This window comes from Zingiber officinale, chromosome 2A (genome assembly GCF_018446385.1).
Source record: "Zingiber officinale cultivar Zhangliang chromosome 2A, Zo_v1.1, whole genome shotgun sequence".
Taxonomy (NCBI): domain Eukaryota; kingdom Viridiplantae; phylum Streptophyta; class Magnoliopsida; order Zingiberales; family Zingiberaceae; genus Zingiber; species Zingiber officinale.
This window is the reverse complement of record NC_055988.1, coordinates 163,733,153-163,752,146: the sequence shown is the minus strand read 5'-3', so window position 1 is coordinate 163,752,146 and position 18,994 is coordinate 163,733,153. Positions and strand designations below refer to the sequence as shown.

General features: G+C 33.6%; 1 protein-coding gene across 2 annotated transcripts; it reads left to right on the top strand.

Moving 5' to 3' along the window:
• The first annotated feature begins 5,302 nt into the window (after positions 1–5,302).
• LOC122042988 (very-long-chain aldehyde decarbonylase GL1-11) lies at positions 5,303–13,642 on the top strand. 2 transcript variants are annotated; one of them, XM_042603404.1, is made up of 7 exons: positions 5,303–5,494; positions 11,690–11,827; positions 12,150–12,295; positions 12,512–12,631; positions 12,697–12,909; positions 12,996–13,076; positions 13,255–13,642. In XM_042603404.1, exons 1-7 carry the CDS (start codon positions 5,465–5,467, stop codon positions 13,319–13,321), a joined length of 795 nt encoding a protein of 264 aa, XP_042459338.1. In that variant the 5' UTR covers positions 5,303–5,464; the 3' UTR covers positions 13,322–13,642. The 2 variants fall into 2 exon arrangements, with proteins under 2 accessions (XP_042459338.1, XP_042459339.1); XM_042603405.1 differs by lacking the exon at positions 5,303–5,494 and adding an exon at positions 8,978–9,116.
• Positions 13,643–18,994: the final 5,352 nt, after the last annotated feature.

Sequence of the window (18,994 nt, the reverse complement as noted above, 5' to 3'; positions counted from 1 at the left end):
TTTTGGTACGTATCCTTAATTAGTTCAATATACGTTAAATCTTATTTTTGCTCTTGATATTTTTTAATTAGTTGTCTAAAAAAATGTATAACTTCTATTATCGACCTTTCAGGCATGGATCCAAATTGATTTTCAATCGCCTTGGTCTCTTTTTTTAAATTTTTTTTATTACTTTTTTCCAAAATTTCATGATATAATTCATTAGTTTAATATCTTTATAGTTTGTATAATTTTGTACTTGTCTTCTTTATTCGTATATAAAGGAACTAGGGTACTTATCCTACATTGATCAAATATTTTTTTCACTTTCAATATCATGTTAAATAATTTTGTAAGTTATTCAATATCTTATTTCCCTAGGCACTTTCATACCTCTATCGGAATATCATCTGGTCTAATGATTTTTCCTTTGTGCATTCCATTTAAAGCTTGTTCTATTTTTAAAGTTTGAATTCTATGATAAAAATTTAAATTTCTACATTCATTTGGCTTACTCAAATTACCTAAGTTAAGGTGGTCATCTAAATCTTCATTAAAAAGTTGATAGAAATACTTCTTCCATCGCTATTTTATTTTTTCATCGTTTATTAGTACCATATTACATTCATTTTTAATACATTTTATTTGGATAAAAACTCTTGTCTTTCTTTCTCTAACTTTAACTATTTTATAAATATCTCTTTTCCCTTATTTTATATCCAATTTTTGATATAATCGTTCCAAAATTTCATTCTTTGCTTCATTCACTACCTTTTTAGTTTTTTCTTAGCTATTATATATTTTAAAAAAATTTCTCATTCTTACAAATATATACTTTCTTATAAGCTATTCGTTTTTCTTTTACTTTCTCTTATACTTTTTCATTTAACCACAAAGATTCCTTATTTAGTGGTGCATATCCCTTTGACTCATCGAGTATACTTTTAGCTACTATTTTCAATTTAGATATCATTTTATCTCATGACATATTAGCGTTATCATATATTTCACTTAATACTTGTACTCCAACATTCTCCTTAAATATATTTTGCTTCCTATCCTTTAACTTTCACTATTTAATTCTAGAAGTCGTATATATTTTCTTTCTATTGATATTATACTTGAAACGTATATTCAATTACTAACTTAAGTGGGTAGTTAAACTTGTTCTAGGGATGATCTTGCAATCTTTATAAATCTTTCTATCTTTTTTTAATCATAAGAAAATTAATTTACGATTTATTATTCCCACTTTTGAATGTGACCAAGTGTTTTCTCTTTTTTTAAAAAATTTATTAGCTAATATAAGGTCATATGCTATCACAAAGTCTAATATAGTTTTCTCTTTTTCATTTCTTGTTCTAAACCAATAACCCTTATATATCTTCTCATATTCCTCATGTTTCACTCCGACATGCTCATTTAGATCATCTCCTATTAAAATTATTTCATTCAGCGGAATATTATGTAGTACTTTATCTAAGTCGTTCAAAAACTTTGATTTGGTAGATTCATCTAATCCTATTTGCGATGCATATATGCTAATTATGTTCATAGTTTCTTTCACCACTATTATTTTAAGGGCTATAATTCGATCCCCCTTTCTAACTACTCATATAACTTTATATTTTAACGAACTATCTACAATAATACTTTCTTCATTTCTTGCTTTACTTTTTTCTGTGTACGATAACTTAAAATCTAAGTTCTCTATTATCTTTATCTTCTCGCATACTCATTTTATCTCTTATACACAAAAAAAAATATTAATTCTCCTTTTAATAATAGTATTTATTATCTCTATTGATTTATTATTGAGAATTCCTATGTTCTATGTTTCAAATCATAGACTATTAGTTTTCCTATTATATTTGTTCTTATCCAATGTATGGTGTGAGAACTCTTGCCCATTTAACATTACACCCAAGTTCTTAGGGAGATGTAGTGGTTCTGTCGATACATTACAGTCAGATTTTGCAACGTGAACTCTTGCATATTTAGTACTATACCTGAATTCTGAAGATGTAGCGATCCTTATCGAGACGTTAGATTCAGATCTTGCAACGTGTTTCTTATAGGGAGCAACCTAACATTAATACAATAATTTATTCAATTCATTACTTGAACATTTATTATAGTTTTAACACTTATTGATAACCTAATATAATTCTCTATCTTTATCTGGATTTAGAATCCATCATGATTGATTCATCATGGACATAATGTTTTTAGAAAGGATTTACTCCTAAAAATAGGAGTTACGTTTTTTTTACCTAATGGACAAACAAAGTATAAATCTATTTGCGGTTTTTTTTATTTATGTTTAAATCAGACGAGTAATTTTTTCATTCAATGTTTCAATATGCACAAGTATTCATCGCAGTCGCGACTGGTGTAATCGTGATCGATGACCTCGTGTGATGTGCTCTTCCTATTGGCAGCCTTGTGAGGATTAGGGATGATAATTTTATCCGAATCTGATGGAGGATCCGACATCCAACCCAAATATAGGAGGGTATGAAGAGACTATCAATACCCGATACCCAACCCGAATACCCGATTAAATAATATATATATATATATTAAAAAAAATTTCTTTTTCTAAAATCAACTTACTATTTTTTTTGTTGATATTAGTAGGAGACTATATAGATGTTTAATCTATTTTTTAAATATATATATATATATTTTAATAGGATGTTAATTTTAATATGTTTTGTTGAATGATAATAGTTCAATAGAAAGAAGAAAAATTGCACATAATATATCAAGTCCTTTAATGGGTATGGGTATACCCATCGGATATCTTATACCCGATGGGTATGGGTACAGAGGATATAGAATCCGACCCGAATCCGACCCATTGCCATCCCTAGTGAGGGCGCTACACGCAGCAAGAAGGAGGCGGTCCAACAAGCACGAGTGACTTTAGAGGTTGCTCGTGGTGGAAGGTCGCTTATGCTAGTGAACTCGGCCTCACGAGGGCGAGCATGAGTGACCTTCGAGGTCGCTTTGCTGGGCTGGTGGTAGCCCCGCGAGGGCGATTGCAAGGGACATTCAGTCAACCGCGTGAGTGCAAGTGACATTTGTCCGACAACAAGATCGATGAAGTTAATTGAGATTATCATTTTTTTTTATCTCATAATGAATTTATTTTTCCACCGTCAATTCCTTTCTTTCTCATTTTCATCTTTCAAAATAAACATAAGTATAAAAAATCAATAATATTATATATTTTAATATTTTTTACAAAATGATATAATTATATTTTGTTAATTAAATTTTAATTAAAAATTAATTGAATATTCAAATAAAAATTGTTAATAGGAGGGTGGAGAGGTAATAAAAAATGTTTATATAAATTCGTTAAATTTCTACAACCCTCCTTCAAAAAAAAAAAAAAAAACATTTAAAAGTAAATAATGATATTATTTTCAAGACCTTATTTGATAGATAATAAAATTATAATTAGTAAACATTTCAATTAAATCCAAATAACTTATTGAACCAATTACGGTTCGGTTAATTCAAAAAATTTAGCTTATTTTTTTAAAAATCTTGATTATTTTTTGTTTATTCGATTCAATTTAAATTTTAAAATTTTAAATTCAATTAAATCTATTAAATTAAATCGATATCACTACTGCTATATCATCATGAATAGTTAACCACTGTAGTTAAGTCAACTAATATATTGATTATACTTATAACGTCCCTCAAAATTCATTCTCAATTTATACGAAAAGAAGTAAATTATAGAATCAATTTATATCACAGGCTAGAAAATGAATAAAAATTTTCTATATATATTTGTTTGTTAAGCTTTGATCTCTCTTCTAGAAAGTTGTTATCCTTTACTGCTCATGACACGTCAACTACATGAATAAGACAACTATTACTTCTTGCAACTTTTGATTATTAAATTGGATAGTGAAATATATGTTTAATATCAATAGATTATTTTAAAAAATAATTAATTCAATAATTAATCGAATTAATTAATTTTATGTTGATTCAATTTGGATAAAAAATTTAATTAGTTTGGTTTTGATTTCTTCCTTTTAAAAATATTTTACACATTTTAAAAATATTTTCGATCACCTAATTACTATTTTATTTTTAGCGCATTAAATAAAAAATAAAAATAGTATAATAATAATTATTTAGGACAATTTGTCAAAATCCGTCCCCTTAATTTTCAACTTCAACCTAACGCCTAAAATTCAAAATTCATGCGTAATCATTAATAATATAAATTTTAAAAAAATAATAAACTTTGATTTTACTGTTAATGGAATTGACAATACACTTACTAGACCATTCGAAGAGTATTCTAATGTTAATGGAGAAGTTTAAGAAGCACGTCCGCTACAAACCTAGCAACACACGATCACAATTTTATGTATTTAGTAGGGGTGAGCAGTCAATCCGCTAAACCGACTAACCCACTTATACCGATCCGAACCGAACCGAAAAAAAATAATCCGCCGGATATAGGGCCGGATGTAGGGTCCTAATATTACATTATCTGATCTAGTAGGGCCGGATAATTTTTTATCCCAATAACCGAACCAACCCGATCCGATCACCCCTACTTGTAGCAACTAATGTTGATAAACTGTTACACGTTGTAGCAACTACTGCCGATAAGCTGCTACACGTTGTAATTGTTATTTCCGATTAGCTGCTATAACGTATAATGAGTAATGTCTATTATCATTTTAAAAAATTTTATTTTATTTTGTTATATTTATATTTATATTTTATATTTCATTGGATATAGGATCGGATATCCAAATAACTGACAACCCGTCGGATATATGAAACATAAGAACCGCCGGATATAGGGCCGGATGTAAGTCCCGATTTTACATTATCTGATCTAATAAGGCCGAATAGTTTTTTATCCTAATAACCGAATCAATCCGATCCATGATCATCCCTAGTATTTAGTGACCTGGCTGGCTTCATTTAGTAGTCACGGTCAAGTATCATCGTCACAAAATAGACACCCACCCATGTTTCTACCACTCGGCTCTTTTGTGTTGCCCAAATAGCGACCCTTTTCCTCGACGGCCTATCAACAATCGCGTCTCTCAAGTCTCAACCGCACAGTGTAATAGAATCCTACACGTTTCGCACCTACGCGATGTGACTCGCGTTCCGCGTCTCCACACCCGCGTCGCCGTCATGGATCTAGGTAACGTAGGTTCTTTGGGCCCCCGACGTATGACGTATGAGCAAGTAATATGAAGGGTAGGCAAAGGAGTGAGATTATCTTGTGTGAATTATATGAGGAATCTTACGAGAGGAAAAGGGCCAAACAGGAGGCGGGAGTGACAGGCTGGGGTTTGTTTTTAGTCTGTTGCCTCGACTCTCTTTTTGAGTTTCGCCTTCGCACGTTCCGCCGATCGGATTCGGAGCGGAATCCCCGGTCCGTCGATCTCTCGCGTCGGTCATCTGCTCCGCTCCGCTCCGATCCTTCATGGCGTCTCTCCTCGAATCGTGCTGGCTGGTATGGATTTCGCTATCGATGTGCATTGAATCTATCGGTTATTTAACAATGGAGATCGGTGCTGGCGAGGGTTTCCTTGGAAATGCCCTAAAGGGTCGTTTGTTTAATTTTCTCGCATTAGCGTTGGTTTATGGCTTCGGTTCTTCTTTGGTTTCTACGCTCGATGTTATGGATGGCTCCCTTTGAGTCGATATTGTTTGTTCTCCAGCGTCATAGGTTGAGTCGGTGAAGACTTGTATACTCTAGCTGTAGGGGTACTTGTTTTATACCTGATTACGTTTTTGTTGTTTGTTTGGGGTTTCTTCGATCTGTGGTCCAAAATGTTCGGATCTCGCAATTTGTTTTCCTTTCAAAATTTTATTTTTTAAAATGGACTATTAGATATCTTCTTATTATTTTTTTCTCTTTTAAATATTATAATTTAAAATAGGTCATTAGATTTATTATAATCTACCATTTCAAAATATTAGAATAGATAATTAGATTTATTAATAATTTTTATATTGACAAGACATTATTGTATACTTATATATAAGGATATTATGTAGTCTTTTGAGACAAACGATAAACTGATTCAATCAATTAATCAAATTACTTTGATGACTAGAGGTTCATTCCCTCGGAGTGATCATCTCATCCCCTTTCTTCCATCATTTTCTATATTTTTCCTAAGATACGACATGGGTTCCCATCTCGTAGGGCAACAAAGAAAAGCATGAGTGTAAGAGGATGAGATGATCGCTTTGAGAGGATAAACCTCTAATAATCAAACTGATTTGATTAATTAATCACATTACTTTATTGTTTATCAAAAGATTACATAATGTCTCTCTATATAAGTTATACAATAATGCCTTGTCAATATAAAATTACTAATAAATCTAATGCCCTATGTTAATATTTTGAAAGGGTAAATAATAATAAATTTATCGACCCATTCTAAATTATAATATTATAAAAGTAGAAATTAATAACAAATCTAATAGCCTATTCTAAAGGATAATATTTTAAAGGAGTTATTTGAATATGTCTATTGGGGATAGTATCAAGTGAATCCTAACTAACGCGTCATGCAAGAGGATCAGGCTTGTCTAGGGCTATAAACCAGTCAAACCGAGTCAAACTTTGGAGTGTTCAAACTTGTTTGATGAGGTAACCAAACCAAACCAAGTCAAGCTTAAAAGGAACCAAGCCATTGAAATTATTGTTCAATCTTGGTTTAGTTTATTTTTTTATGAGCTTGAGCTTGATTTGTTTAGTTGTTATCGAGATCTCAATTCAAGTTTGTTTGATTGTTTGAAACTTTTGATTGGTTATTGAGCTTGATAATTCAAACTTATTTGTTTATTTTAAATGTTTCTTTGTTTATTTTGCATGTTGATAAGAGTTTTATTAATAAACATAGTTCGTGAACAACATTATTCACAGACGTTGTTGATGAACATCGTTCATGAACATTAACGAGCTGAACACATATGTGTTCAAGCTTGTTTGTTTAGTTTAACAAGTTCAAGCTTGTTTATTTAATTGATCTTGTGTGTATTGAACGAACATAAACAAACTCTTATCAAATCAAATACCAAGCTTGTTCATGAATATTTGGTTCATTTACAGCCCGCTCGTCAATAAACTCACCAAGTTTATGGGGTTGTGACCTTGTTGGGATGCCCTAAACCCTATAAACAATGCCCTTGAACCCCTAACAAGTGGCCCAATAATGCAAAAGAAAGAAAAACAATTAAAGAAAATAAATTAAATATTTATTCGAGGTTTGGTGCATCCATGAGAAAGGGAAAGAAACTAAAAACAAAACATTTGAGTTTGGTGTGTTTGCATCAATTTGTTTTTTTATCATTTGACAATATATTGTCAATTAATATTGTATATTTTAGTAATAAATATGCAACAATTATAATCCATATTAAGATTAACACATATTTTTTTCTTAAAAAATATATTTTTGTATTTGTTATCAAGTCCAATTTATAGGAGTCTAAGTCCACTAATTAATATTTTGAATTGATATAATTTTTAATTTGACTTTAATGTATGATAATATTTTCTTTGAGTGATGTTGTTATCTTCTTCACTTTATCACTTTCATTCTAAGTTCCTAGGTGGGTCAATGATTTGATTTTGGTGCTATGTCAATTGATATTAGAGCCTAAGCCTAAGCCTAGTGATTGCTATTTAACTTTCTAACTTATTGAAATATAAGTTCAATTTTTAAATTGGAGGATAATCTAATTTTTGGAGAAATTCGAGCATCCGTATATGTATATTAATTTTGTCATAGGTTTTGTGAATCATCCTCATCATTACTGCCTTGATGTGACATGATTTCACCGAAGGCATGTATATCATTCTTGTCGTATGCCAAACTCATTTGTTTCTTTATTTGTTGGAAAGGACAACCAAAAAGAAATTTCATAAAGTTAAAATGCAAAAAGACAAAAAAGTATATCGGTTTCTTTCTCATTAGAAGTGTTGTCTGACTAACACAAGCAATGAAGAAGGATACTAAACAGAGTTAGTGAAGTAATTATTCTCTATGCTTAGAAATGAGATCCATAAAAAAGAAGCAACAACTTGTTTAATATTGAGCTCTCCTCAGTGGGGTAGAATAATGCACACAAGGAAATAAATAATTCAAAAAAGAAAATTTTGAAAGTAAATTAAAGATAGATTCTAGATTGACACATTTGTGATAAAAAGAAATTGAAAAATATTTAACATTGGCGCGTTTATAATAAATTGGAGATGTGATTTTTGTCATTTGGTAATTAGCATTTCTATTTTGTAATAAATAGGGAATGTTATAATACTTATTAATTTAAAATATTTATTTTCACATTTACTATCGAGTTGAGTGTATAAACGAAGCCCATAGTCTTATACTTTAATCATGTTCGAATTAGTACAATTTCTAATTTAACTTCTCTGTGTGAATTTTTTCTCTTGGGAGGTTGTTATTGTCTTCACTTAATCAACTTTGTTTCAAGTTCCTATGTGGTTTGACGGTTTGATGTTGATGTTATGCCTATAATAATATAGATAACATTTTAAAACCTATTTAATATATTATTGCCAAGTTGAAATTTTACTTAGTTGATATATTTTATAATTTGTTATATTTTAAAAAAAATAGTAGAAGAATTTTTAAAGGATGTTAGTTTTTTTTTTAAAGTCAATTAGAGCCTTGATTGGGATAAATTGAGTCATTATTTTATAAAAGATGTCTTATTGTCAATCTATAAAAGAGGGGTTACTCAAGTTTTGAAGAAGTTTTTGGAAATAATACAATTTCTCTTTTAGTTCTCTTGGCGAGAATTCTTTTTATGGGAGATTTTCCTCTAGGTCACGTTTATTTTCTCTTCAAAATATATATCTTCCTTTCGCTTCATCAATTTCCTCCCTAGTAGGTGGAATGTTTGATGATTTGATTTTGATGTTGCATCAAAAGCCTTATTTGAATGGGGTTTGTGGCCGTACAAAATTGATCTTGCTGCATGATTTGGTCATTGGACAACCCAGTCTCCTGTAGAAGGCAAATCAGTTTCAAATAGAAAGTGCAATTTTCTCAGTATGGCCATGGATGGAACAGTTCGGTCGAACAACATAAGTCTGTCAATGTCTCATATTTGTTTGTCTTTTTTCAGTTTTTTTCCCCCTAGTTTTCATTTGTCTTTTCTTCTTCATGTCATTTATGTTTCTTCCTTTGGCCCTGTGCAAATAAGGGGTTGTATTCTTAGCAATCAGTGATAGTGAAGTATCTGATCCTAGAAATTGTTATGCAAATGGTACCAGAATTCGTGCAATTCCTCAAGAAAATGAGTAATTTGTACATTATTTTGGATTGTCACTTTTGAAACACTAGATCTGCCATTTAGATTTTTAGTTCGTATTCTCAATGCAAATTAGTATGAAGGGATCAAAATTCAGACCATCGAGAGATAATGCTAATTTTCCAGGAACTAGTGTTGATTAAATATGTAAGATGTAGGAGCAATATTGATCACTGGATTGTTTTAGGATGACCATTTTAATTTTCTATTTTGACTTCCCTCTTCATTGTATAAGGATAATGAGATGTTACTGTATTCATAAACATGTGCATAGGGGTATTAATGAGCTGACCAAACTTATCTGTGTAAGCTTAGTTATTTTTTTATTGAGCTTGTTCAAGATTATTTATTAAAAATCTTATTGAGCTCGAGCTGAACACAAGCTTTTTATTAAGCTCAACTAATAGTATTGTTGACCTCAAGGTAATGTAAAATGTTTATCTAATACATGAAACTTATATTATTTTCTTTTGTTTAACATCTTATCGATAATCTAAGATTCTATACTATATTTTATGAATTTGAATGAAAAAATTAAGAAATAAATTTATAATTAAAATTACACAAGTTAATGAATAAGTTTATTCATAAATTGTTCATGAACCTTGTTCATGAATGTTAACAAACCAAGCTCACCAGTATTCAAACCAAGCATATTATAGCCCTACTGGTGCATAATGACATTATGGTATTGTAGATTAATTTTACACTCTATGTTGAAACAAATTTCCTAGTTTTTTCTCAAGGGAATACTGGATCAACAGCAATATAATCAATTTTGTTGCAATATAGTGAGATTTGTGTATTTATTATATGTTTTACAGTGTAGTGTTCGACTATTGATTAAGTGATTTATTGGTATTGTGTGCTGTCCCATGTATTTTAGCTGGAGGTGCTTTATTTGCATTCCAGTTGAAATTTTTATAATTTCTGTTCATTACTTTTTCATTAAGTTTAATTGATTTTGTTACTATAGAACTTTAGTATCAGCATTATTTGATCATAGGAGTGGTTATACTGAATGATTTTCAAGCTTATAATCTAAATCTAGTTAAAATAAGGTCTTATCATTATCACTGCCTCAACCACAAACCATCCTCTAATACAACACAGAAAAAAATGAATAACCAAAAAAGGAAATAAAGTTGGAGAAATGAACTGGAGAACTATCTGATATCTGCAAATAAATTTTAAATTTGATTTTATCATTTGGTAATCTAGGGATTGTTGTATTTTATGAATTTAATTTTAGAGTCTAGCGTGTTTTTCTAATTTGGGTTATTTATTTCTCCATTTAGTTTAGAGTTGAGTATATTGAAAAATTTCAGAGTCCTTGTAATTGTCATCTTCTAGTCAATATTGATTTTCCATTTGCATTCTGTGAGAGTTTGTTGTTCATTTGCCGTGCTACATCAAGTGGTATCAGTGTTAACACCTTAACATAGTTTGGTTCTATACCTCCTCCGATTGATGTTTTGTCCCTTTCTCATCCTCAACATCCTGCTTCCTACCACCTCCTCCTAGTATACTTGTTCGCCATAGCTAGATTCCCTCTCTCTCCCAATATCGTTCTTGCTTCTTGTGTGCATCATGTTCACCACAACCATCTCCTTCTGCTACATCCACTGTTCAATCACCTTCTTTGGCCAGCCAGATTCACTGCCGGTGTCTCCTCTTGCCAGCCTATATACTCACTCCTTGCCATCAATATGCGTCCAAGCTTTTGCCCTCTAGCACGGATCATTCACTTTGAAAAACTGTGAGATTTGTATGTGTCATTTGACCGATGTGCTACATCATATAGGTGCATACTCTCGGGGAAAAAACCCCTCCCACCTCCTAGCTAACTTGGTGGTTAGCTATAAACTGACCTTGTGATTTACCTTCCTTCACAGGGGCACCTGGGGTGAACGTAATCACTTTTTGCTACAATAATGATCTCTACAACAGGTTTTCAGTAGTTGCTATAATGCTTATATAGGATTGCATACCTTCTAAATTCAACAGATAATATTAATTATTAAATGATTCATATCAACTTTTAAGAATATGACTTGGAATTTGCATTGTCGGTCTTCATGTGGTTTAGGTTTGGTTCATGTTCAATGTCGTCACTTGACATTTCTAGGTGGATACATTTCCTGATTTAACCTGTTAGTTACATACCTTTCTTAATAGGGTGCTCTCTTTTTATTATGACCAAGAAGGTTTTACCTTTATAATGTAAATCCCATTTCCTTTATTTGCTGATAAAAATAAAAGAGCTTCTATTAGATTCATTCTGTATTGAAAACTATTATTCTCCAATTGTACAATTTTTACCTTATAAGATTTGCTTGGTGGTATGCAGTATCTTATTACACATTTCAGTGAGTTCCAGTTGGCAACTATTGGATCCTTCTTAATTCATGAAAGCGTCTTCTTCTTGTCTGGTCTTCCATCTATATATTTTGAAAGGTCAGGGATTTTCAGCAAATACAAAATTCAGGTTTGTCATCTTGAACTGCTACAATGTGCATCATAGAGTTCATTTAATGTTAATGGATAGTTAGATACCTTTAAGCATGAGCCTCATTTAATTCTTTTGTTTATTCTGACATTATTTTATGACATAAAATTTGTATCATATAAATGGCATTGAGGTATATGCAACTGCCAAACGTTTTGTTCATAAAGATACTCTTTGCCTGGACACTAATATATTTAGGTTATTAGATGAGTTTGAAAAAACTAGTCTTTGTTTTTTATTATTTATTACTGATATTCCTGCTTGATTTTACATATTAATTGGCTCTACTATTACTTCTCAGAAAAAGGTCAACACTCCAGAAGCACAAAGGAGATGCATTTTGCGCCTAATTTTATACCATTTATGCGTCAACTTACCTGTTATGCTCCTTTCCTATCCTACTTTCAGACTCATGGGTCTAAGAAGTAGTCTTCCATTGCCACACTGGTAAATTGCATCTTCCCATTACAAATTTACAAGGCTACATAAATACAATTGAGTCTTAATATCACTGTGAATGAAAACTCAGCATATTCTTGAAATTTTGTTAGGTATTATGCTTATAAATCTTTTGAACTGGGCCCTTAATTGACTCCATATATGTCGGTTCACTTCTGTGCTTTCATTCTGAAAAGCTTTTCGTCATACTTAATTTCCTTGTAGGAGTGTTATTGTCTCTCAAATTATTTTCTACTTCATCTTGGAGGATTTTGTGTTCTACTGGGGGCACAGAATACTGCACACCAAATGGCTATATAAGCACGTCCACAGTGTGCATCACGAGTAAGTCAAATGGCGTCAGCTAAGATTTGCTTGAGCGGCCTGTCTAACACGTATCGTCTTTGCAGGCATGCTACACCTTTTGGGCTGACATCCGAGTATGCTCATCCCGCTGAAATCTTATTCCTTGGCTTTGCCACAATCCTGGGACCAGCCCTAACTGGTCCTCACCTCTTCACACTGTGGTTATGGATGATCGTGAGAGTTATCGAAACTGTTGAGGCACACAGTGGATACGATTTTCCATGGAGCCCTTCAAATTTCTTGCCCTTGTATGGAGGGTGAGCAGCATGATGTCAGCATGCTTGTGAGAAATTCTTGGATGCTATGCATTGCTAATCCGTATCTATTGATTGTTCTTTTGCAGTGCTGAATTCCATGACTATCATCACCGTGTTCTTTATACAAAGTCAGGCAATTATGCGTCGACTTTCGTTTACATGGACTGGTGGGTACAGCTTCCTCTCGTACCATCTTTTCTTTTTTCCTCACAATTGGATAGGACCATGAACATATCGTTTAGAAACTTGAGTGAAAATAACATCTTTTTATCTGTTGCAATAATTTGTGCACTTGCATCACTAGTAAAATATTCATTTTGTTGTAATTTTTTTTTTCCTTTGTAGGTTGTTTGGTACCGATAGAGACTATCGGAAGATGAAGGCTCTCGAGGAAGAAGGAAGGAAATACTGAGTACGGTAGTATATTCGAACAACCCAAATCTGTCTGGTAGGCATCACCTGAAATCTGGAAGGTACAGAGACATCTTCACATTGTAATAAGCACTAGAGTATTTGACGAAAACAAATCTTTAAGATTGAATGCCTTGCCTCCAGTGATTCTTCTTTTTGTCGCTTGAATTTGCTGAGCTGATTAGAATTGGTTGTGACACCTTTACGCTTTACACTGGATTGGTGCTTGTTGAACTTTGGAATGTTGTCGATGCATTTTTTTTACCTGTAAATCGCCAAGTTACATTTTAGAATATTAGCATTGGACAAATTCTATTTGATATGCACATGCTTAAATTGTTTGTTTGGGAGCCAACAGATTCTTAACAAGGACAGGCAAGATGAACTTGCAACTGGGATAAACCTTAAGGACAACTATCTTGTTCATTTGATTTGTATTGAATAAAATAGCTTTCATTTATTTCAAATATTAGAACATATAACTACACCCGGAACAACAAATCTTGTCCCATTAACTAAGTGGGTTTGGTTATATGAATTTTTTTATGATTTTATTTTTTATGATTTTATTATTTATATTTAAATAAATTTTATTTTTTATTATTATTAATTTAGTATTTGTTTATTATCTAAGTATATATTTGTACCATTTTAAATGTATCTCTCAATTTTTTTTATAATTTTAATTTTTTCTTTAATGTTTTTAGTTTTTTATCTGGCCATCCTTTATGTATATACATTTATCTTAATATTTTTATTTCTACAACTCTTATATTTTATTTATGTATTTAAGTCATAACTTAATATTCAATTTTATATAATACACTAGGTTTAACTGTTTGTTATAATTTTTCTTTATATTTTAAAATTATTTTACGATGATGTAGAACCCAGTCATGTTCTCTATTTTCTTCCAAATACGAGAACATATTGAATCATTTATTTAGTATTAAAAATAACATAACAGTTAATTTTCATTACATTTCGTGGATTGAACGAATGTTGACCGAAAGTCTTAGGATGCAAAATTTAATATATTAAATACCTATTCAAAAGAAATAATTATATTGATGGTAGAAGTTTGTCTGATCGCTCACCATTATTTTAGACAATTTGTTGAATGTTTTGCTACGTGAAATTGAGCATCTTCACGTTTTTATTCTTAATCCAAGTTTAATTAGACATAGTCAATGTTGAATATTAGAGTCTTAATGGACCAATATTGGTTTTATGTAAAAATCGGAATGCCATCAATAGATAGAAGTCATAATTGACTTCAAAATTGAAATCTACGTTTCGCGTAGATAGATTTAGACTATTAATTTGCTCAAAACCGATTAAAGGCGAATGAGAAATTAATTATTTAAAGTTGGCCCAAATAAACATTAATTACTCATTAATGATATATAAGGAAATGCATGGGAGAATAGTCCCACATCGAAAATTTTCAATGTGTATTCTTTACTTATTAATGATGCTGTGTTAATGAAGTTAACTTAGAAAAAGACCAGGTGCTCTCTTCTCCGGCATAAGTAGGTGCTCGCATCTGTGAGCCCGCCACGTGCGCAATGGACGCTTTGTAGGTGCACTTTGCACGTACGCATTGGGAAGCTTAAATTTATGCTCCAGATGACATTGCAGTGCCTACGTGGCACTCGGGTGACGTATCAGACTCGTATCTGACATGACAATGCCTATGTGGCATCCACGTGGGCAAGAAGAGATGACTGGACTGTTGATTGGGGCAAACGGATGGTTACCGTTGATCAAAGAGGTGTGATGGATCGCCGGTGATGCGATCTGGAGCGTTGGATCGTGAAGAGTCACGATCTGACCACTTGGGATGAGACTTGATCTGAAGCGTTAGATCGAATGGATCAGTAGATTCAGATCCGATGGCTGATGACAATAGGCGAGATCTGAGGGTCACAACTCTTCAGATCTGATGGATGAGATTAAAGTGGGACATGTGAAGGGTTATAACTCTTCAGAATGGACGATCCAGATCGATCCAGCCCAAAGAACACATCCACTCACCCAAAATGCATTCAACCTCTTCATTTGGTAATAAATAGAACCCTCCAGAGTCCAAAAAGCCTACGAGAAGGTTCGCTGGTCTCAGAATTCGGAGTGCTACGATTCCGAGACGTTCGTCGTTGTATCTTGGGAATGAATTGCTGCTATCCGTTAGCACCGTAGCGGAGCAATATCGTTTACGGAGATAGTGTCGAACACTAACCTCGACGATCCATATCAGTTTGCGCACTCCAGGAGATACCGAGACCAACAGTCGTAAACGATATTCTACAAACTGATATGGCTACTTCCAACGACGTTCCGACCGCCATTCCGCCAACATCAATTCCGCACGGAGAAAAGCCGGAGAAATTCACCGGAGCCGACTTCAAAAGATTGTAGCAGAAGATGCTGTTTTATCTAACGATGGTAAACCTTGTACGGTTTTTGCAGGAAAACCCGCCAGCCGCTTCGGAAGGTAGTAAGATTGCCTGCGATGCATGGTCACACGGAGATTTCTTGTGCTGCAACTATATTCTCAACGCCTTGGACAACACGCTGTATAACGTGTATTGTTCATTGGAGACGGCGAAATCTTTGTGGGAATCACTTGAGAAGAAATACAAGACCGAAAATGCCGGATTGAAGAAATTCATCGTCGGCCGGTTTCTGGATTTCAAGATGATGGACTCTAAAAGCGTCTCAGCTCAAGTCCAAGATATGCAATTAATACTGCATGATCTGGACGCCGAAGGCATAAAGCTGAACGAGTCATTCGCAGTAACTGCAGTAATTGAGAAGCTCCCTCCGTCATGGAAGGACTTCAAGAATTACCTCAAACACAAGCAAAAGGAGATGAGATTGGAAGACCTGATCCTGAGGCTACGAATAGAGGAGGATAATCGAAAATTATCCGACTCTAGAGGAACCAAGCGGACTATTGACGAAATGTCCAACCTGGTGGAGCCAAACGTCAAAAAGCCAAAGCAGTTCAAGAAGAAGGCTCAAGTAAAGAAGTTCAAGGGCTCTTGCTACAACTGTGAAAAGTCAGGACACATGTCCAAGGACTACAGACGCCCGAAGAAGCCAACCAAGGGGCCAAAAGATGCTGTAAACCACGTCGCAACCTCTCTTGACGACTTGGATCTCACTGCAGTCGTGTTTGAATCCAATACAGTGGAGGATAACTCGAAGCAGTGGTGGATCGATACTGGAACAACTCGTCATATCTGTTCAGATAAGGCGATGTTCTCCAAGTATATTCCGATAAATGGAAGGAAGCTCTATATGGGCAATTCCACGACATCTCCGATAGTCGGACTCGGAAAAGTTGTTCTGAAAATGACGTCTGGAAAGGAGCTAACTTTGATTGATGTGCTCCATGTTCCCGACATCAGAAAGAACCTAGTTTCTGGATTGACACTTGTTAAGGCCGGGTTTAGACTAGTGTTCCAGTCCAACAACTTTGTCCTTACGAAGAATGATGTCTTCGTAGGAAAGGGGTACTTAGAACAAAGTCTATTCAAAATGGTTGTAATGACTGTACTCCGAAAATTTGATGGTAATAAAATAATTGCTTCCAGCTATGTGGTTGAGTGTTTTAATTTGTGGCATGATCGACTCGGATATGTGCATAATAATACTCTGAAATGTCTCGTCAAACTAAATTTATTACCGAACGTCAATCTTGACGAAACACACAAATGTAAAGTGTGTGTGGAAGCTAAAATGACGAAACTACCTTTCCATTCGGTGGAAAGGTCAACGACTCTTCTAGAATTAATACATAGTGATCTATGTGATTTGAAATTTGTGCAAACTAGAGGAGGTAAAAAGTATTTCATTACTTTTATCGATGACTTCACGAGGTTCTGTTATATCTTTCTTTTAAGAAGTAAAGACGAAGCCTTAGAGGCGTTTAGAACCTATAAAACAGAAGTTGAAAATCAACTTGACAAACGAATTAAAATAATTCGTAGCGATAGAGGTGGAGAATATGATGCACCGTTTGATGAATTTTGTTCAGATTCTGGCATTATCCATCAAACAACGGCGCCTTACTCACCTCAATCGAATGATGTTGCTGAACGTAAAAATCGGACACTAAAAGAGATGATGAATGCCTTGTTGATAAATTCAGGCTTATCTCAAAACTTGTGGGGGGAAGCAATATTATCGGCAAATCACATTCTCAACAAAATCCCTCTTAAGAAAAGTGATAAAACTCCATACGAACTATGGAAAGGCCGCGAGCCATCATACAAATACCTGAAAGTGTGGGGGTGCTTGGCAAAGGTCGAAGTACCTAAACCAAAGCAAGTAAAGATCGGACCTAAAACGTTCGATGTGGTATTTGTCGGATATGCCCATAATAGTAGTGCATATCGTTTCCTAGTTCACAAATCAGACATTCCTGATATTCATGTGGGAACAACCATAGAATCTTGGAATGCGATATTCTTTGAAAACGAATTCCCAAATAAGAAGGGAAACGTTGAAAATGATAACAACGGAAGTTCAAACAAAAATGACGTTACCGAACTTAGCTGTTATAAAAGGACTATTGACGATCAAAGCGAAGGGCCACGTCGTAGCAAACGGGCTAGAGCTGAGAAATCGTTCGGACCAGATTTCATGACTTTCATGTCGGAAATGGACCCAAGAATATTAAGTGAAGCTCTCTCTAGTTCCGATGCTCCAATGTGGAAAGAAGCTGTCAATAGTGAAATCGAATCCATCATGAATAATCATACTTGGGAATTAGTAGACCTTCCTTCTGGTAATAAACCATTAGGTTGTAAGTGGATACTAAAACGCAAGTATAAAGCTGATAGATCAATTGACAAGTATAAGACCAGACTTGTAGCCAAGGGGTACAAGCAAGAGGAAGGCCTTGATTATTTCGATACCTACTCACCGGTGACAAGGATTACGTCCATACGAGTGCTAATAGCCATTGCAGCACTGTATGACCTTGAAATACATCAAATGGATGTTAAAACTGCGTTCTTAAATGGTGAGTTGGAAGAAGAAATTTATATGGAGCAACCCGAGGGGTTCGTGGCTCCAGGAAATAAGAAAAAGGTGTGTCGACTTGTTAAGTCGTTGTACGGACTTAAGCAAGCGCCTAAACAATGGCACGAAAAATTTGACAAAGTAATGCTGTCAAACGAATTCAGAATAAATGAATGTGACAAATGCATTTATGTCAAAAACACACCTAAAGGTTATGTAATCATCTGTCTATACGTAGACGACATGCTGATAATGGGCAGTAATTATGATATAATCATGACTACAAAGAAAATGTTGACAAAAAATTTTGATATAAAAGATATGGGTCAAGCAGATGTTATATTGGGAATTAAAATTCTCAGGACATCAGAAGGGATAGTTCTGACACAATCCCATTATGTAGAGTCAGTATTGAAAAGATTCAATGCGTATGATCTCTCTACAGTAAAAACACCTATGGATCTAAGTCAACACTTAGCGAAAAACCATGGTGAGACCTTATCGCAGTTGGAATATTCTCGGATAATAGGCAGTTTGATTTATCTCACAAACTACACACGTTCGGATATTGCCTGTGCGGTCAACAAGCTGAGTCGTTTTACGAGTAATCCAAACGACACCCATTGGAAAGCATTGATGCGAG